This window comes from Ahaetulla prasina, chromosome 13, assembly GCF_028640845.1.
Source record: "Ahaetulla prasina isolate Xishuangbanna chromosome 13, ASM2864084v1, whole genome shotgun sequence".
Lineage (NCBI taxonomy): Eukaryota > Metazoa > Chordata > Lepidosauria > Squamata > Colubridae > Ahaetulla > Ahaetulla prasina.
The window spans coordinates 16,510,278-16,531,775 of record NC_080551.1 but is presented as its reverse complement, the minus strand read 5'-3'; the positions used below and the strand labels follow the sequence as shown (position 1 = coordinate 16,531,775).

Below are 21,498 nucleotides of genomic sequence, written 5' to 3'. Positions count from 1 at the left end.
GGTGCACGAACCCTGTTATCTTCCCACCTATAAAGGTGGTTCCTATTTTTCTACTTGCATTTTTTACGTGCTTTCGAACTGCTAGGTTGGCAGAAGCTGGGACAAGGAACGGGAGCTCACCCTGTTACACGGCACTAGGGATTCGAACCGCTGAACTGCCGACCTTTCAGTCAACAAGCTCAGCATCTTAGCCACTGAGCCACCGCATCCCACTAAGAATATTAAGAGAGGCAAAAAGAGGTGTGAAGTACATTGCTGAATTGAAATGGACAATTCTTAAAAGAGGAGAAGAAGGAAAGAAAGGGAAAGGTGAGGGGAAGGGGGGGAGGAGAAGGGGAAGGAGAAGGAGTCATAACATAACATAACAACAGAGTTGGAAGGGACCTTGGAGGTCCTTGTTAATATAATATAATAATATAATATAATATAACAACAGAGTTGGAAGGGACCTTGGAGGTCCTTGTTAATATAATATAATAATATAATATAATATAACAACAGAGTTGGAAGGGACCTTGGAGGCCTTCTAGTCCAACTCCCTGCCCAGGCAGGAAACCCTACACCATCTCAGTCAGATGGTTATCCAACATTTTCTTAAAAATTTCCAGTGTTGGAGCATTCACAACTTCTGCAGGCAAGTCATTCCACTTATTAATTGTTCTAACTGTCAGGAAATTTCTCCTTAGTTCTAAGTTGCTTCTTTCTACCCTCAGGTGCTCTCTGAGTTTTCTTGTTTTCTTGCAAATGTTTCATTACCCAAACTAGATAACATCATCAGAGAAGGAGAAGGAAAAGAAAGAAGAGGAGAGAAGAAGATGGAAGAGATGAGACTGAAAATGAAAATGAAGGAGGAGGAGGAAAGAGAGGAAGGAAAGGAAAGGAAGAAAGAAGAGGGAGAGAAGAAGATGGAAGAGATGAGACTGAAAATGAATTGCGAGGAAGAAAAAGAAAGGAGGAGGAGAAAGAAGACGGAGAAGGTAGAAAGAGAGAAGAGATGAAGGTAAAAATAAAAATAAAGGGAAAGGAAGAAAGAAGAGGAAACGGAGGAAGGAGAGGAAGAAGAGGGAGAGAAGAAGATGGAAGAGATGAGACTGAAAATGAATTGCGAGGAAGAAAGAAAGGAGGAGGAGAAAGAAGGCGGAGAAGGTAGAAAGAGAGAGATGAAGGTAAAAATAAAAATAAAGGGGAAAGGAAGAAAGAGAGGAAGGAGAAGGAGGATGAAGAAGGAAAGGGACAGGAAGAGGGAAGAGATGAAGCTGAAAATAAAGAGGAAGGAGAGGAAACGGAGGAAGGAGAGGAAGAAGAAGAATGAGGAGGAAGAAGAAGTGGAAGAGATGAAAATGAAAATGAAAAGGCGGAAAAGGAGGAAGGGGAAGGAAAAATACATAGAACAAATACAAAGAAAGCCATATTTAATCCACTGCCCATCATTTAATGATCACTCACACACCAACCTACAATTAACGTCGGAGGGAGGGAAGGAGAAGGAGTCATAACATAACAACAGAGTTGGAAGGACCTTGGAGGTCCTTGTTAATATAATATAACAACAGAGTTGGAAGGACCTTGGAGGTCCTTGTTAATATAATATAACAACAGAGTTGGAAGGACCTTGGAGGTCCTTGTTAATATAATATAACAACAGAGTTGGAAGGGACCTTGGAGGCCTTCTAGTCCAACCCCCTGCCCAGGCAGGAAACCCTACACCATCTCAGTCAGATGGTTATCCAACATTTTCTTAAAAATTTCCAGTGTTGGAGCATTCACAACTTCTGCAGGCAAGTCATTCCACTTATTAATTGTTCTAACTGTCAGGAAATTTCTCCTTAGTTCTAAGTTGCTTCTTTCTACCCTCAGGTGCTCTCTGAGTTTTCTTGTTTTCTTGCAAATGTTTCATTACCCAAACTAGATAACATCATCAGTGAAGGAGAAGGAAAAAGAGAAGGAAAAGAAAGAAGAGCAAGAGAGACATGAACAAAAAAATGAAGGGAGGGAGGAGGAAAGAGAGGAAGGAAAGGAAAGGAAGAAAGAAGAGGGAGAGAAGAAGATGGAAGAGATGAGACTGAAAATGAATTGCGAGGAAGAAAAAGAAAGGAGGAGGAGAAAGAAGACGGAGAAGGTAGAAAGAGAGAAGAGATGAAGGTAAAAATAAAAATAAAGGGGAAAGGAAGAAGGAGAGGAAACGGAGGAAGGAGAGGAAGAAGAAGAATGAGGAGGAAGAAGAAGTGGAAGAGATGAGACTGAAAATGAATTGCGAGGAAGAAAGAAAGGAGGAGGAGGAGAAAGAAGACGGAGAAGGTAGAAAGAGAGAAGAGATGAAGGTAAAAATAAAAATAAAGGGGAAAGGAAGAAGGAGAGGAAGGAGAAGGAGGATGAAGAAAGAAAGGGACAGGAAGAGGGAAGAGATGAAGCTGAAAATAAAGAGGAAGAAGAGGAAACGGAGGAAGGAGAGGAAGAAGAAGAATGAGGAGGAAGAAGAAGTGGAAGAGATGAAAATGAAAATGAAAAGGCGGAAAAGGAGGAAGGGGAAGGAAAAATACATAGAACAAATACAAAGAAAGCCATATTTAATCCACTGCCCATCATTTAATGATCACTCACACACCAACCTACAATTAACGTCGGAGGGAGGGAAGGAAGGGCAATAAAAGAGCAGATAAAATGCAGAAAGGAAATCAAAACGATGTGTTTGTTTCAGCTGCAGTGCAAATGTGCATTATCATTATTTGTTCCCCCTCCCTTTGGTTGTGGCCCCCTTCCACCCCTCCAATTTTCCACCAAAGCATCCTCTTATTGGCTATAACACGGCAGGGTGAAAATGGGAATATAAATATTCATTTGCAAGCAAGAGTTATAAATCCTGACTGTGAATATAATTTGTCAGTTAGCCTTATAGTAACCCTGTGGCTGAGATCACATTTAAAACTTAGATTTGTGTAATCCATCACCAAAAGTTAATGCTCGATTTGAGGAGGGAAAAAAGGCAACGGATATCCTATTTTTCCGCCACCATTATCTCTGCAAAAACCGACTGAAATGGATGCTGCGTCATGGCGGTCCTCTTTGCTCCTTTCAATATAATTAAAATTAAATGAAACGAGTTCATTAAGGATGTTATTTCACTTTCCTATGTTTGATCATTTTCCTTCTGGGTCATCTTAAACGTTCATCGGGTGGTGACTTTTGACAACTGTGGGAAGACACGTTTTGTGACCCATAAACAGCCACGGATCTGTGGCTTACTTTTGAAGTATCTTACAGCAATCTTCCTCCCCAAAAAAATTTTCTCCAGATCTTTAAGGAGATTCTTGTTAGGAATTTGAGAAATAGTTTCAACATCTCAAGAGGTTCTCAAGTTCCAACTTCTGGCTTCTAATAAATCATTACATGTTTCCTTTAGATAACCTCTCATTTGCCTTATTGCAAGTCTTAAAATCCAGATTTTCTTTAAAACGTCATTTTATTTATTTATTTATTTTATTTTTATTTATTTATTATCATTTGTCTGAAGCGCTGTAGAGTTTCCTGCCTAAGCAGGGGGTTGGACTAGAACAGGGGTCTCCAACCTTGATAACTTTAAACCGGGAGGATTTCAATTCCCCAGCGAATTATACAGTCATTCTTAATCGTAATCTTCTTCTGCCTGGACCTTGTTTGCCTTCAGTCTTTCCTTGGAGGATTAAGTGAAGGATCCTGTATTTTTCCGGATGTTGCATCACATGTCTGAAATATTCTAACACAGGAAAAGACCTGAATATGCCACTCAAAATTGCTTCTGGGCTTTGGGACTTCCAGATGTTTGGAATGACCCAGAGCAGGGTCTTCTGGAAACTATTAAGCAGTGGTGGGATTCAAATAATTTAACAACTGGTTCTCTGCTCTAATGACCGGCTGGGTGGGTATAGCCAGGGGATGTGACAGGAAACACTCGGCCTCCTGCACCCCCCCCCCGAGAGCAAAAACGGGCTGCGGGGGTGGGGGTGGATGCGCTGCCTACCCCTGTGCCCCATTTTGGGCCTAGTAGGCCTCCCTGCACTTACCTGGGAGCCAAAATGGGCTGTGTGGGGACTCCTGGAAGGGGCGGGGCAGGAAACTACCGGTTCGCCCGAACAGGCCCGAACTGGCTGAATCCCACCACTGCTATTACCCAATTGCCATGCTTCTCTTTTTGGAAGGAGGGAAACAATTAAATATGTCATGGCTTTAATGTTTAATGAGATCAAAACAAGAAGTGTACATGTGAATGAAGTCAACTACAGTTAACGGACAAACCAGCCTCTCCCATCATAGCTGAAGGTGGAGAAATGTTGCCTGGGGAACAATATACATTCGCCACAAAATGAATCCCCTGTTCCTAATGAGAAGAAAAACAAGGAAGAAGGAAGTCTGGGGCACACAAGGTTAGAGTCACACACGGAAACTCCATAAAGGTTTGGTTTGTGCAACAACCAGACCTTCCTTCCCGCTTAAGGAGGGGAGGTTACAGCTGAACTGGCAGGCAATGTGGCCTCCGCTCTAATATCTCATAGCCTTTCAAACTTTCAGGGTTGAGAAGGGCATGATTAACGGGGAATTCTTAGAATGCTCAAGGGCATTTCATCCAGAGAGCCAATGCAATATCAGGCTGTTAATGGCTGAATGCTTTGCATTTTTTACAGGACCTATTTGCTCTGTGTCAAGATAAGTGCCTCTTTTAGAGCGGGGGACAAGCACTATGATTATTTGCCCTGAGTTTTGTCTCAAGGCAGAAAGGAAAGCAGCAAACTGCTGCTTACCAAGCAATTATTTGGCTCTTGTTACAGCAATCTTTCTTTTACATCTTTTGTCAACGCTCAAAAAGGCTACAGTCACACAATACACTTTACTTTCTATAGCATGTCCTTGTCCACACCTGCTTAAACACCAAAGAGAAGGTTAGACACGTCTCTTCGCTTGCCAATTTACCTGACACTTGTTGCCTTATCCCAATCCCACAGATAATGGTTAATGTCAATTCTCATTGGTTTCAGCGCACCATCTTTAAACCAGAGGTGGTATTCAGAAGGTTCTGACCAGTTCTGGAGAACCGGTAGCGTAAATTTTGAGTAGTTCGAAAAACCGGTAAATACCATCTCTGACTGGCCCTGCCCCATCTATTATAATAATAATCATAATCATAATCATAATCATAATCATAATCATAATCATAATCATAATCATAATCATAATCATAATCATAATAACAACAACAACAACAACAACAACAACAACAACAACAATAATAATAATAATAATAATATTTTAATTTTTATACCGCCCTTCTCCCAAAGGACTCAGGGCGGTTAACAGCCAGATAAAAATAGCATACATAAATACAATACAATAAAATCAGAATTAAAAAACTTATTCAAATTGGCTGATAATTCAAATATAAAATATATAACAACATAAAACCCCATTAAAATTCTAATAAAACCCATTTTATGCCAGTCCCGCGCAGAAGAATAGATACGTCTTCAGCTCGCGGCGGAAGGTCCGGAGGTCAGGAGTATTCTCTGCCTCCTGAGTCCCAGCTGATCGGGAGGAAATGGGGATTTTGCTGTAACTTTCCCCTGGAGTGGGGTGGGAATGGAGATTTTACACTATCCTCCCCCTGCCACGCCCACCAAGCTATGCCCACCAAGCCATGCCATGCCATGCCCACCAAGCCACACCCACAGAACCGGTAGTAAAAAAAATTGAATCCCACCACTGCTTTAAACGACGACGGGTCAAGCTAAGCCATGAGATTTTTGTTGTTGTTGTTGATGATGCAGTTTTAGTTTTGAGATGTTCAGCTTTGTGTGGTGTCTGAGCCCAGCCAATTATGCAAAACATACGGGGGGGGGGGGAAAGCCTGGCTAAAGACAGAGTATCCAGCGACAATGTCTCAGTCCAATGTATTTCACAATGACTTTCAAGGAGACAAACCTCACTGAGGAAGTATCTGAGTTCCTGGAAGAAAGATGGACTATGGAACTAACTAAAAGAGTAAATCAACTAATTATCTCCTTCCATTAATGAGTAAGACTACTTGATACCATGTTTCCCCGAAAATAAGACCGGGTCTTATATTAATTTTTGCTCCAAAAGACAAATTAGGGCTTCTTTTCTGGTCAGGTCTTATTTTGGGGGAAATACGGTACTAAACGCACCCATCTGGCTGACAATCTTAACTGGGGCTTATTTTGGGGGGCAGGGCTTATATTACGAGGATCCTAAAAAAATCATGCTAGGATTTATTTTCTGGTTGGGTCTTATTTTCAGGGAAACAGGGTAGTTTTCTCTTGATAGTGACTGAAGGGAGAAGAATTAAAAAAGCAGCTCTACCCCAATGAATCTGTCTTAGGATGAACTAGAGCAGGGGTGTCAAACTCAAGGCCCGGGGGGCAGATCCGGCCCTCGGGGTGCTTAGATCTGGTCCGCGGGGCCGCCCTGGAAACAGCTAAAGACCAGCTACCTTTGCCAGCAAAAACAGAGCTTGGGATTGCCGTGCGTGACCCTCCCGAGCTTTGTTTTCACTGGCAGAGGGTTGCAGGAGGCAACCAAAAACCGTCGCAGTCAAAAACGGAGCTCGGGAGCCCATTTTTGCTGGCAGAGCACTTGGGCCACCACAGGTGCCCCCGACATGAGTGACATTGATCTGGCCATGCCCACCCTGTCCCCCCCCCAAACACAATCCTGATGCAACCCTCAATGAAATTGAGTTTGACACCCCTGGACTAGAGAAATAAAGAGCCTCACATACAGTGAATTTGCAGGGGCAGATTATCCCAAAGCAGGGATGGAGCATCAGGCATCCCCAAAATAATTAAAATAGAAAAAAAGATCATTAGCACCACCCACAAGCCACTTCCCACCAACTAATTATAGGAAATTAAATCACCTTCCCAGGGAGAAATTGCTTGTTAATTAAGGAAAAAAAAAATGGAAGACGTTCCAATTGATCAGTAAGACGCCCACTGGAGCCATATGCCCGTTCTTTTAATTTGGTGAGATTATTGCAGTTTACCAAACAGAAATTAAACCAAAAAAAAAACAAAAACTACACACCCTGACAACAACCACCGCCCCCAAACGCATACGAAAGTAAACTCCAATTTACCTACCTTTGTCAGCTGCTGTTCAGAAGAAAAACCCAGGCCAAAGACGGTGTTGGCTCTGCTATCAGCCCACTGGCCAAACTTCTGGGACGTTTTTGTGAAAGTCATGTTAGGTGTGATGGTGCTATTTATAATCACCTGAAAAGGAAGACACACAACATACAAAGAGCATGTCATTAGAATGAGATCGTTGGGCCTGCATGCTATCACCGGAGCAAATGTGTAAATATTCAAATGAATTTTGAACACGACTCTTGATTGAGGCAGTGTGATTTTTCAAATCCTGAATTACAAAGATGAAAATTCTCAGCATCCAGCTGGACCACAAATTCACAGCCTGTTCTGTCCCCCTCGCCTCAGTCCGAGCGATGACTTAATTAGCCGGCACTATCAGCTCTGGCAGCAAACTAGCGAGCGTCTACCAAGTGTCTCTGTTATCTCTCTTGATGAGTCAACCAGGAACAAACAGTACTTCAGCTGTAGTTAAGTAGTTGATTTGCTTGCTACGAAGAGGTATAGCAGCCCTTGCTGCTTTTATATTCGGTGGGGTGTGGCTCCATGACTCAGCACTTCCTAGGCCTGCCCCACCCCTGCTTCTGTTGTTCCCGCCTCTCCTGCCTATGAAACCTAGGGTCGAGCCAGGCCTGATTGCCATCAGCCGGGTCTGGAGGCATGGCCTGGGGGGGGGGGAAGAGTCAGGGGACGGAGGCCTCATTATCTCCTCCACCTGGCCTGCCTCTGGCTCCTGGAGCTGAGCCAGGGAAGCTGGTGCTCCCGAGGTAAGTCCTGATGGTCCTTCCCCTTCACTTTCCAAGTCACTTTCTGGCAGGGGGGCCGGCTCGGGGGTACAGATGGTACCTACTCCCCCACATCCATCCCCCAGTGCCAACAGAAGTGGTTAAGCTGCCAGTCCCTCAAGAGAAGACAGTAAGAAAGAAAAAAACAAAATAATATTCTATTGCAATGGCCCCTTAACCACTAACTAAAAATAGATGATTACTCCATGGGTTTCAGTGTTCATATTGCGGGTGGGTGGGTGGGTGGGGGTTGTCCAGTGGTGAACCAGTAGTGATAAAAGCTACCAGTTCAGGTGAACCAGTAGTAAAAAAAAAAAAGCTACCAGTTACTCCGGTATTTCTGACGATCAGCTGTGTCGCGCTATTTAAAATCGCTAGAAAGCAGGAAATCCTGCTTTCTAAGTGAATCTAAATTGTGCAGCAAGGGGAGTTGTACATTTAAGTTCATTTCATTTGTTCATAGGACAAGAAGCAAAGGGTGGAAACTAATCAAGGAGAGAAGCAACTTAGAACTAAGGAGAAATTTCCTGACAGTCAGAACAATTAATGAGTGGAACATCTTGCCTCCAGAGGTTGTGAATGCTCCAACACTGGAAATTTTTAAGAAGATGTTGGATAACCATTTGTCTGAAGTGGTGGGGCTGGAAGTTGGCAAATGGGTCATTTTCGGCCTCCGGAGGACCTCCGGGGGCGGGGGAGGCCATTTTTGCCCTCCTCAGGCTCCAGAGCCTCTCTAGGAGCCTTGGGGAGAGCAAAACATGAGCCTTCCGGTCCCACCGGAAGTCAGCAAATGGGCAGTTTCCGGCCTCCAGAGGGCCTCCGGGGCAGGTGGGGAAGGCCATTTTCGCCCTTCCCAGGCTCCTAGAGAAACTCTGGAGCCGAGGGAGAGCCAGAAAAGGGGCCTACGAGGCCCACCATACCATCACATAGCAAAAGTGGGGGGACTGTGGGGGGGTCACGCATACATGTGCCGGGGTGCAGGGCGCATAGGATTATGGGTGTGGCTACGCGCTTGCGCGATCCCCCCGCACTCCCCCCACTTTTGGCACACGATGGCAAAAAAGTTAGCCATCACTGCTATATAAAAATCCGGACAAATGGCTGTTCAATTTCTTCTTGAAAATCTCCAGTGACGGAGCATCCACAACTTCTGGAGGCAAGTTGTTCCACTGGTTAATTGTTTTCCCTGTCAGGAAATTTCTCCTCAGTTCTAGATTGGCTCTCTCTCTTTTATGTGGTTCAAACTAAGCAGAAATTAAGGCAAAGAACAGGGACTCAGTTTGAACTTGAGAGATATCCAATCCTGTCCATCAGACATTGAAAACAGCTTTGTCTGTTATTACGAACCTAATAAGGCAAAAAAAAAAAAAAAACTGTTTTAAGGGGATAGTATCAGTGGTGGGATTCAAATAATTTAACAACCGGTTCTCTGTCTTAATGATTTTTTCCAACAACCAGTTCACCAAAGTGCTCAGAAAGTTAACAACCAGTTCTCCCGAAGTGGTGCGAACTGGCTGAATCCCACCATTGGATAGTATGTAAACTCAGCGGGAGGAGGACATGCCATGGCTATGGGAAGCACATCCACCTAGCTTGAGCTAACTCCCTCTACTTCAACTAATTCTCTATTAACCAGCTCCATTCTCTATTTTAAACTACACACCAATTCTCTTTAGCACAAGTCACTCCGAGAAGGATTGGCTGCCGTGAGGCATTCTACAAGTATGCCAAGAAATTGCACATAATTCTCTTTAATACACCTCCCATGTTGCCAACAGATGTGCAAAGCCTGAGTCGGAACCAATATTCCAGAAAGACATCAAAATTAAGTATATTGCATACCGCAGCTGCTATAATAATTTCTGTACTTCTCCTGATGTGTTTCAAATGACTGCAGAATTGGATGTTTTTCAGCTTTACTGAAAACAAAGGCAATTGCTTTGTGGCAGTTTGGATTCTACAGGTATATGCTTCTTTGGGGGGGTGGGGTGTTTGTAAAGCTTCGCAGCATTTTTAACATTGTGGCATTTCCTTTTCTGCTTTTTTTCAGTCCCCATCAAAAGAGACTAAAATCATTTAAATGGAGAATAAAATGCAATAAAATTTCATTTATACAATGAAATTTAAATCGAATGACCCAAAATGGAGGGAAGAGCAATGTGGAATCTCAATTAATTTCATTTTTTATAATCCTTATGTAAATTTTATATATATATATGATTCATAAGATATATGAATTCAGATTTGGCCTGTTTCATTTGAAACCTGCTTAACCAGTGTGTATTTTTGTGTGTGCGTGAAACAGAGAGAGATAAAATCAAGGTTTTAAGTTGTTAAGAATCCTAGGAACCATCTACATATATGGAGAAGGTCAGTGATAGTAAAGGTTATTCTACAGCAATTCTTCTCAAACTTAGCAATTTTAAGATGTGTGGACTTCAACACCCAGAATTCCCCAGCCAGCATGTTCTAGAATTTAGAAAACAAACCCTATGCAGATATAAAATATCTGTCCCATTTAATGCAGAGAAATTTCACAGAAAATGTCCACCATACTTGCCTGTGGAGATTCTCAATCATCCAGGTCATGGTCGTCTCAAAGGTGCTTTTTCTAAAAGTCAGCTGGACCTTAAAAAAAAATTCACCTCTCATCCACGAAACTTCTCCAGTTCTTAAGAACTGAAGAAGCTTCTTGGATGAGAAGTGAAACATTTTCAAAGAAAAAATAGCAAGACAGCCCATCTGCCTTTTGGAAAAAGCACCTTTGGGTCTACCATACTTCTAAATAATAAACTTAAGAACCGTGGTGGTGCAGTGGTTAGAATGCAGTATTGCAGGCTAATTCTGCTGACTGCCAGGAGTTCAATCCTGACCAGTCCAAGCAATAGCAATAGCACTTATATATTATAAGTGTTTTACAGCTTATATACTGCTTCACAGTGCTTTACAACCCTCTCTAAGTGGTTTACAGAGTCAGCCTCTTGCCCCCAACAACCTGGGTCCTCATTTGACCCACCTCAGAAGGATGGAAGGCTGAGTCAACCTTGACCCTGGTGAGATTCGAACTGCTGAACTGCTGGCAGCCGGTGATCAGCAGAAGTAGCCTGCAGTACATCTAATTTCTGTGCCACCTCAGCTCAGGGTTGACTCAGCCTTCTGAGGTTGGTAAAATGAGGACCCATATTGTTGGGGGCAATAGGCTGACTCTGTAAACCACTTAGAGAGGGCTGCAAAGCACTATAAAGCAGTATATAAGTCTAAGTGCTATAGCTATTGCAATTTTTCCTTATTTAATACTCTAGAAAATATTCTCCAGGTTGCCAAACTAATGCCTAGCACTGAAGGCAGAAACACCTCCCATGCTTGCTGATGGTTGTGTGAAATTCCAGATTGGCTAATATATTATCCATATGAGTATACAAAATAATGCCATATTTTTATTCATTGCCAAAGGAAGACACCAATAGATCTTTTTTTTTTAAAGTGAACAGCAAAAGAGGCATTTCCAACAAACCCACGTTATACTCAGCAAAGTAGAACTCTTCCTCTCCTACCTATTCTGGGGCTTAATACAGTTGATAAATGACAGAAGAGTTCAGGTTAAGACTTTATTGGATTTTCACATCCCTTTCCCGTTTCCCAGATGTATTGCCAGATATTGCTCTGGAAGTTCCTGGCACAGCAGAGTTCCAATTATCAAGGAAAGATTTAGCAAGATTTGTTCCGCTTTTGATATCTGGGTATCTTCTTACAAAGGGGGGTTTCGGTCCGAAAGCCCATTATCACAATGAGTATGATGTGGTTTTGGATTTCCTAATCCCTAGCCAGGTGATTAAATTGCGGGTGAACTGAAAATCATTTATCAATGTAGATCAGGGGTGTCAAACTCAATTTCATTGAGGGATGCATCAGAGTTGTGTTTGACCTCAGGGGGCTGGGGTGGGTGTGGCCAGGGTGGACGTGGCCAGACGTCACTCATATCGTGGCTGCCTGTGGGGGCCCGAGTGCTCTGCCAGTGTAGCCCTCCTGAGCTCTGTTTTTGCTGGCAGAGGCCCCATGGGCCGGCTCTTTACTGTTCCCAGGGTGGTCCTGTGGGCCAGATCTAAGCACTCCGTGGGCCGAATCTGGGCCCCGAGCCTTGAGTTTGACCCCCTCATGCCTTCCTACTGAGCTATGGTGGTGCAGCGGTTAGAGTGCAGTACTGCAGGCTACTTCTGCTGACTGCCGGCTGACTGCAATTTGGCAGTTCAAATCTCACCAGGCTCAAGGTTGACTCAGCCTCCCATCCTTCCGAGGTGGGTAAAATGAGGACCTAGATTGTTGGGGGCCGATAGGCTGGCTCTGTAAACTGCTTAGAGAGGGCTGTAAAACACTGTGAAGCGGTATATAAGTCTAAGTGCTATTGCTATTGCTACTTTGAGTGCTTAAGAAGGACCATGTTACCTGAAATGAAAGAATATATAATTTCACAGAGGATAACTAACGTATCATTTGAGGAAACAGCTCAAGTATCAGTTAAAAAGCTAAATCAGCCAGAAATTTGCACGAAAGGCCAAAATTCCTCCTGAATAAAATACCTTTTGTGTTTCATAAAAGAAGTACAAGCAAAAAATGTAATTAGCTAGGCAAACCTTGGCAGTGAGTCCCAAATCCTGGGAACAGCCACTGGAAAATATAAGTTGTCCCAATTCAAATTGCACCTCCAGCTATTCTCCCATGAGGTGACCTTTGCTTTGGTAAGGACCTATTTTTAGTATGATGACCTGTAATATGTATAAAACTCCATCCCTCTTTGCAGATTTGTGGGTCATCTATGCAAACACTCCAAATGGTTGTACAAATAACAATTATTATTATTATTATTAGTGAAGAATCAGCAGTGAGAAGATTGCTGAGAGCATTATCGAAGTTACACTTGAAATGAATATACAAGTAGTATCGGCAGCAATTGGAAAATGAAAGACAAATACCAATTTCCACAACTCTGCTAAAACATAAGAAAAAGAAATAACAGTGACTATACTGCAGGTTCCGCTTAGTAGAAGATCTTGTATTTACAGCATAAGATCCGTAATACAAGACCAACGAATACGAAGATTGAAATATGGCAGAAAGAAGGAACGGATTAAAAATTCAAAGATAAACAAAATGAAAAATGAGAGAGAGGTAATTACAGTGGATCAATGTGAAGGACTATGAGAAAAAGATCAATAAAGCTGCACTCTAAGGAAGCCTTGGTACCAAATGTTTTACAGGGAGTTTATAACTCTGGCTATGAATGTTAAGTTAAACAAAGCGTATAATAACAATTGCTGGAAACGCCATAAGAAAGATGGAATGTTTTATCATGCCCCCCTCCCCCCCAAAAAAAGTTAGTTTTGGAAAGAAATACAATACAAACTCCAAAAATACTTCTACAAATAAATTTTAAACTGAATGTTAATTCGATTGGGAGCAAGCTTAGAGTGCCCGATTCTTTTTAAGGAAGCAATATTAGGAATTTGGACACAAGGAATTCTATGTTCCAACACTGGAACACTGCTCCAACACTGGAAATTTTTAAGAAAATGTTGGATAGCCATTTGTCTGAAATGGTGTAGGGTTTCCTGCCTCGGCAGGGGGTTGGACTAGAAGACCTCCAAGGTCCCTTCCAACTCTGTTGTTATGTTATATGTTATGTTATGTTCAGACCATATTGACTGCTGCATGCAAGGCAAACTATTGTCATTGACACAATTTTTTCCAATACTACTAAGCGAGGAACTGATAGCAATAGCAATAGCACTTAGACTTATATACCGCTTTACAGTGCTTCACAGCCCTCTCTGAGCAGTTTACAGAGTCAGCATATTTGCCCACAACAATCTGGGTCCCCATTTTACCAACCTCGGAAGGATGGAAGGCTGAGTCAACCTTTAGCCGATCAGGATCGAACTTCCTGGCTGTGGGCAGAGTTAGACTGCAATACTGCATTCTAACCACTGCACCAACACGGCTTCCTTCCTTCCTTCCTTCCTTCCTTCCTTCCTTCCTTCCTTCCTTCCTTCCTTCCTTCCTTCCTTCCTTCCTTCCTTCCTTCCTTCCTTCGCAATAGCACTTAGACTTATATACTGCTTCACAGTGCTTTTACAGCCCTCTCTAAGTGGTTTAGAGTCAGCATCTTGCCCCCAACAATCTGGGTCCTCATTTTACCCACCTCGGAAGGATGGAAGGCTGAGTCAACCTGGTGAGATTTGAACTGCCAAATTGCAGTCAGCCGGCAGTCAGCAGAAGCAGCCTGCAGTACTGCACTCTAACCACTGCACCATCTCGGCTCAGTAGGAAGGCATGATTTTACCGACCTTGGAAGGATGGAAGGCTGAGTCAACCTCGAGTCAGAATTGAACTGCTGGCTATGGGCAGTGAGTTAACCTACAGCACTGCATTCTAACCACTGCGCCACCATGGCTAAGCAACCCACATTAATGGTCAAGGTGTCCAGCTTTCCTGAATCAACCACATATTCATCTGGAGAAAGCGGGGGAAGGAAATCAAGTTAGCAGGTGGCTAACCAACAACATCTGCTGCTTCTTCCCGAATGCCATCTTAAGACTGCAACTAAATATAGCGACTCAAAACTCTAGCCAGCTTCCCACCCACGCCAACATGCTTAATATCTGACTTGAAGAATCGGATCTGGAGATGTTGGAGATTTTGTTCTCTTGCTTCACGGAATTTGGATTGGTTCCAATGAAGTGCCCAGCCATTAAGCTTGTAGATCAAGTCACGTTCTTGCTCACCTAGTCAAGCCGTAATGACAGACGCCTGCCCTGTGTCCCACCCCAAAGAACGGTCTACATATAAGCAATCACAGAAGCTACAGGAAAGGAGAAAGTGTTCCCAGCTTGCTTGATCCTTTGAAATCTAACTAATACACAGAAGTTCGCATTTATTCTATTCTATAAAAAAATTCTATTCTATTCTATTGCTTTTCCTGGCATCCTTCTGTGAAACGGAGCGAAGGCAAAAGAAAGGTGGAATTTACCAATGACTTTTCTTCTTTGAGAGAGACGTTGACAGTGGCCTGGCACCAAACCAACAAGGATGCATCTGTTTGGCCAGATTTCAACACCTGCTTGGTTAGAACATATACTCAATGCTTCATTGAGATCCCGCAGTTTGGGCTGAGAAAACGCAAGGCTGCGGTCCAGGGGTGGGCTTCAAAAATTTTAGCAAGAGGTTCTCTGCCTGGTTGCTGGGTGGGCATGGCCATGGTGGGCGTGGCCTAGTCGGCCTCTTGCACCACCGGGATGGGGCGCTTTTGCCCTCCCCGGGTTCCAGAGGCTTTCCTTGAGCCTCCAGGAGAGTGAAAACTGCCTCTCCAGGCTCTGGAGGCCAGACACGGGCCCATTTCAGGCCTTCTCGAACTTCCGGTAGGCCTGTTTTTCACCCTCCCCCAGCCTCCACATGTGCCCTGCACTTAGCTATATCCAAAACAGGCCACGTAGGGACTCCTGGGAGGGGAGGGGTTGGCGGGGCCAGCCAGGAGTGGGATTTGGGGGTTCTCAGAACTGCACAGAATCTTAGCTAGAGGTTCTCCCAAACCCCTGCGAACCCCTAGCAGCGAACCCCGTTGCAGTCAAAAGATTCCCATTTCCCAGAAGAGAAACTGATGAGGTTTTTCTCTCTGCCACCCATTTTTATTTGTGTTATTGTTTTGGTTTCTTTGGATGAGGGCACCCTTCTGCACTGCAGCCAGCCATCATGGGGATTTTTCTAAAATCGCTTCTGAGGCTTAAGCAGAACTTAAAGGGCATGCTTGGAAAAGCTTTCTGTTGTATCCATGTGTTTAACAAATTTAAAGGTAAAAGTAAAGGTTCTCCTCATAGATATGTGCTAGTCGTTCCCGACTCTAGGGGGTGGTGCTCATCTCTGTTTCAAAGCCAAAGAGCCACCGCTGTCTGAAGACATCTCCATGGTCATGTGGCCGGCATGACTAAAAGCCAAAGGCGCACGGAACGCTGTTCCCTTCCTACCAAAGGTGGTCCCTATTTTTTTACTTGCATTTTTGCTGTGCTTTCGAACTGCTAGGCTGGCAGAAGCTGGGACGAGTCACGGGAGCTCACCCCGTTACGCGGCACTAGGGATTCGAACCGCTGAACTGCCGACCTTTCAATCGACAAGCTCAGTGTGTTAGCCACTGAGCCACCACATCATTGACCATTAAACAAAACGAGAATCAAATAAAATAGAAACTGTAGCTCCTGCTCTGTTTTATAGTATAAATATTTTAGGTCTTGTGAAAAACAACACAAGAAGATTTGATTAGTACAACAAACAGTTTGCTTAACCACAATTTATTAAATACATTAGACCCCCAACTGACTGGTTTGCATAATAAATTAAGTCACAAACTTTGATTTATCAACCACGTTGATCAAGCTCACATGTTGCCTTAAGCTATTTACAAGACCGCCTTCTGCCACCGATAGCCTCCCAACGACCTGTGCGCTCCCACAGAGTGGGCCTGCTCCAGGTGCCATCAGCCAAACAGTGTCGGCTGGTGGCCCCCAGGGGGAGAGCCTTCTCTGTGGCAGCACCGACCCTATGGAATGAATTACCTCCAGGGCTACGCCAACTTCCCGACCTCCGTACCTTCAAGCGGGAACTGAAGACTCTACTATTCAATCGGGCGGGACTAGCCTAAATATTTATTTTAATTTAATATTTCGTTTAATTTAATTTTAATTCAATTTTAATTGTACTAATCAATTTATAATTTTATATTCTAAGGGTTTTATATCGGTCTTTGACCATTTTAGTTTAAATTGGCCGGTTAAATATTTCATTTTAAATGTATTTTAAATTTGGGATTTGTATTGTGTATCTATGTGTTTTAAATAAGGCTGTACACCACCCTGAGTCCTTCGGGAGAAGGGCGGTCTAGAAATCTAATAAATAAATAAATAAATAAATAAATAAAAATAAAGCTACAAAAAGCAGATGATGATCAAATCAGCCTGTAACTCAGAGCAACATTTCTCAACCCTGAGCAATGAATGCAAGATGTGTGGACTTCAGCTCCCAGAATTCCCCAGTCAGCATGGTGGCTGGGAATTCTGGGAGTTGAAGTCCACTCAGTTTAAAGTTGTTGGGGTTGAGAAACTCTGACTTAGAACAATGTGTAAACCAGGATTTATTATAGTTTTCTAGAAAATATAACTTCCGTGTAGTAAGAAAGCAGGTAAGATATATGAAGTTCAACTGCCTACTTCTGAACTTCTCTTTGAAGGAAACCACAGTTGGAGAAGAACCTTAATAAATGGCTTAACAAAGGAAACAAATGGATTGATTTAGAAATTAAATATCTTTTTAGAAGGCAGACCAGGGGTGAAGTCCAACAGGTTCTGGAGAACCGGTAGTGGAAATTTTGAGCAGTTCGGAGAACCAGCAAATACCACCTCTGGTCTGGCCCCAGAGTGGGGTGGGAATGGAGATTTTGCAATATCCTTCCCCCAGGAGTAGGGAGGGAACGGAGATTTTGCAGTATCCTTTCCCTGCCACACCCACCAAGCCATGCCCATCAAGCCACGCCCACAGAACCGGTAGTAAAAAAAATTGGATTTCACCGCTGAGTCAGACCTTGCTTCGTTGTCATAAACATACACCAGAACAACTAGACACAAGAACAGTTTTTTCCCGAAGGCCATCACTCTGCTAAACAAATAATTCCCTCAACACTGTCAAACTATTTACTAAATCTGCACTAATATTCATCTTCTCATAGTTCCCATCACCAATCTCTTTCCACTTATGACTGTATGAATGTAACTTTGTTGCTGGCAATCCTTATGATTTATATTGATATATTGACCATCAATTGTGTTGTAAATGTTGTACCTTGATGAACGTATCTTTTCTTTTATGTACACTGAGAGCATATGCACCAAGACAAATTCCTTGTGTGTCCAATCACACTTGGCCAATAATAAAAAAATATATATTCTATTCTATTCTATTCTATTCTATTCTATTCTATTCTATTCTGTTGATGAAAATCTTATCTTCAAATGTTCTTCATGAAGTTGTCACTCAATCTGAGTGACTCCACCATGAAACATTCATTTTATCATTACTGATGACTCTTCCCCACCCCAGCATGCTCATAAAACGTTGTCTTATTTGCTTGCTATTGCTAAACACTCTTGGGGCAGAAGGAAAACTGGTAATTTTATAGACTAATAATCTTGTTGCTCAGTTAACACCTAGGAAATTCATTACTGCAGCAGCATTCAAAATTTAAGGGCACCGCAGGATTCTTCATTTATTTTATATTGTACCTTACGACGTGTGACTGATTCAGCAACTCTCTCTCTGTCTCAAAAAAAAAAAAATCAGCTGGACAGACCACTGGGAAATACACAACATAACCAGAAACAGGTAAGTATCACATCGGGCTGCATGAAGAACTGAACAGGTCACCTTTGCTCTTGTAAAACTAACACTCGGTCCACAAAATTAGCATCGTTTAATAAAAATCTCATGAGTCAACCTGACCAGCATTCCTTCCCTGTTCTGTCTGTCTCAGGGGTCAGCAACCTGTGGCTCTGGAGCCGCATGTGGCTCTGGAGCCGCATTTCATCCCTCTTCTGTGGCTCCTGGTGCTGGTCGGCTCCACACTGGATAGGGCTTTCAGTTAGGATAGGTAGAGGAAAAAGGATGCTGTGCTAGGAGAAGACTATGATGGGGAACCAGACTTCAAGCCAACGTTGAAAATGGGGCATAAAATAAGGTATTTCCTTGCCCACTGAAAAGCCCCCGTCCACTTCCCTCTTCACGGAGCCTTTATTAAATGGGCATTAAAACAAAAAAGGGGGCAGGGCCCTTGTTCAGTTGCACAGATTTCAAAGGACAAGGACAAAAGAAAGCAAAAACTTTCCAGCCCAAATCTAATGCATTAAATGACTAGCATCTATTTTTATTAATATAGAACAGAGGCAGGCCCGTCTCTCTTTCCTTCCTTTCCTCTCTCCCCTCTTCCCTTCTCCTTCCTTCCTTCCCTCTTCCCTTTTCCTTCCTTCCTTCCTTCTTCCTCCTCTTTCCTCTTCCAATTTCCTTCCTTCCTTTCCTCCCTTCCCTCTTCCCTTCTCCTTCCTTCCTTCCCTCTTCCCTTTTCCTTCTTTCCTTCCTTCCTTCTTCCTCCTCTTTCCTCTTCCTTCCTTCCTTTCTTCCCTTCCTCTTCCTTTCTCCATGCTTAGTAAGCATGACAGGGGAAGGATACTGCAAAATCCCCATTCCCTCCCCACTCCTCGGGGAAGGATACTGCAAAATCCCCATTCCCTCCCCACTCCTGGGGGAAGGATAATGCAAATCTCCATTCCCTCCCCACTCCAGGGCAAGGATACTGCAAGAGGGACTCAAACTATTCTCCAAAGCACCTGAGGGTAGAACAAGAAGCAATGGGTGGAAACTAATCAAGGAGAGAAGCAACCTAGAACTAAGGAGAAATTTCCTAACAGTTAGAACAATTAATCAGTGGAACTACTTGCCTGCAGAAGTTGTGAATGCTCCAACACTGGAAATTTTTAAGAAAATGTTGGATAACCATCTGACTGAGATGGTGTAGGGTTTCCTGCCTGGGCAGAGGGTTGGACTAGAAGGCCTCCAAGGTCCCTTCCAACTCTGTTATTATTATTATTATTATTATAGGTGTATCTTTGTTGACTGGGTTCAATTTATTTTAGAACACACCATGATTTGTGTCCTCAAATGAGCGATCATGCTCTGATTTAGGTAATTGTGATTGGGGGGACAGAGACTATAAAAGAGAGAATGAGGCCACATCTATTCCCAAAGCTTAGGCTGTTGTCCAGAATTTGATTAGTCCTGGATGATTAAGAAACTGAAATGGATTAGAAGCAATACCCAACCACAGTTCCTGGCCAGAAGGTTTATCTGGCTTCCAGAAGTCATGCCGACCTCCCCCCCTCCCCATGGGTGTAGGGAAAACAACATCAAAAGGACCTGGGTCCTTTCACCCTACTGGGTGAAATCCAGTAGGTTCTGGAGAACCCCTAGCGGAAATTTTGAGCAGTTCAGAGAACCGCTAGCAAAAATTTTGAGTAGTTCAGAGAACCAGCAAATACCACCTTTGATTAGCCCCAGAGTAGGGTGGGAATGGAGAATTTGCAATATCCTTCTTCTGGAGTTGGGTGGGAATGGAGAATTTGCAATATCTTTCCCTGCCAGGCCCACCAAGCCACACCCACCAAGTCACACCCGCAGAACCAGTAGTAAAAAAAAAATTGCGTTTCACCACTGATAAATATCATTGTGAATTCTCTGGACCGGTTTTGGCTTAGCGTGTTGCGCGAATGCAGCTGTTGCAACTACTAAAACCAAAAGCATGGTTTGTTGAACATATTGTTGGAAGAAACATCCTTTTGGGTTCAATTCAACAGGGAAAAAAGACCACTGGATTCATGTGAAGTTGCTTGGAAAGGAGGTTTATTGATGAACAGGATCACACGGCTTGAAATCCTGGGCAGAAAAAATGCAGAGATGCTGAGAGTGCCTGGGTTTTATGCCCTCTGTTGAGTTTTGAATTTGAGCTTGTCTTCTGATTGGTTGTCAGACTCCCATGGGGCCATGCAGGGGCAACTCTGTAGGCTGTCCTGAGTTCCAGGGTTGGTTGAGCCTTGCTGGGTGATGTAATCTTCCCACGTGCCATGTGGTGAGATGGGTAGAGGACTAATCCTATCCTGTCTTGAGGGCCATGTCTTAATCGCATCACCCTGGAGCTGAAGGTCTTTTGTGTTGTATATAAGTTATCTTTTGTCTTTCTGGGGCTATTAACAAAGGTAGGGGCCTCTTTCCAAGAGCATGTTTTTCCTTTTCTCATCCAGGAAGGTATAATATTCTGCCTTTTAAACATTTACTAGAAATTAATATTTCATTTTTCTAGGAGAAGGGTGGGTGCTAACTTCCTACAGTATCTTCACAGCTTTTCCCATATACAGGTAGCCCTCAGTACAGGACCACATTTGAGGTCCAAAATGGATGTTGCTAAGTGAGGAATTTGTTAAGTGAGTTCTGCCCCATTTTACGACTGTTCTTGCCACAGTTCTTGTTAAGTGAATCGCTGTCGTTCTTAAATTAGCAACCACAGTTGTGAAGTGGGTCTCCCCACTGACTTTTGCTTGCAAAAGGAGATGATGTGATTCCGGGACACTGCAAACATCATAAATGTGAATCAGTTGTCAAGCATCCGAATGTCTTGAGGGCCATGTCTTAATCGCATCACCCTGGAGCTGAAGGTCTTTTGTGTTGTGTTGCAGCATGGGGATGCTGCAACGGTTGTAAGTGTGAAAAATGGTCACTTTTTTCAATGCCCTTGGTAACTTTGAATGGTCACTAAGTGAACTTTTGTAACCGCCTGTACTAGTTCAAGCCAATTAAGTCTTAACGCAATGGATGAATTCAACAAATGTTCATGCCAAGGACACAGCACGCATATATCAATTTTAAAAATACACACATCGGTATCTCCTTCCTCCTCTCCAACACCATTGGACCGGTGCATGTTCTCAAACACTCAGCAA

General features: G+C 43.2%; 1 protein-coding gene across 1 annotated transcript in view; it reads right to left on the bottom strand.

The window, feature by feature from the left end:
• Positions 1–21,498, bottom strand: part of HOMER2 (homer scaffold protein 2) — an 83,008-nt gene that overhangs the window by 18,094 nt on the left and 43,416 nt on the right. The window contains exon 3 of the mRNA XM_058156048.1: positions 7,128–7,259. Within this exon, the coding sequence (XP_058012031.1) occupies positions 7,128–7,259 (132 nt within the window). The remainder of the gene's footprint in view (positions 1–7,127; positions 7,260–21,498) is intronic.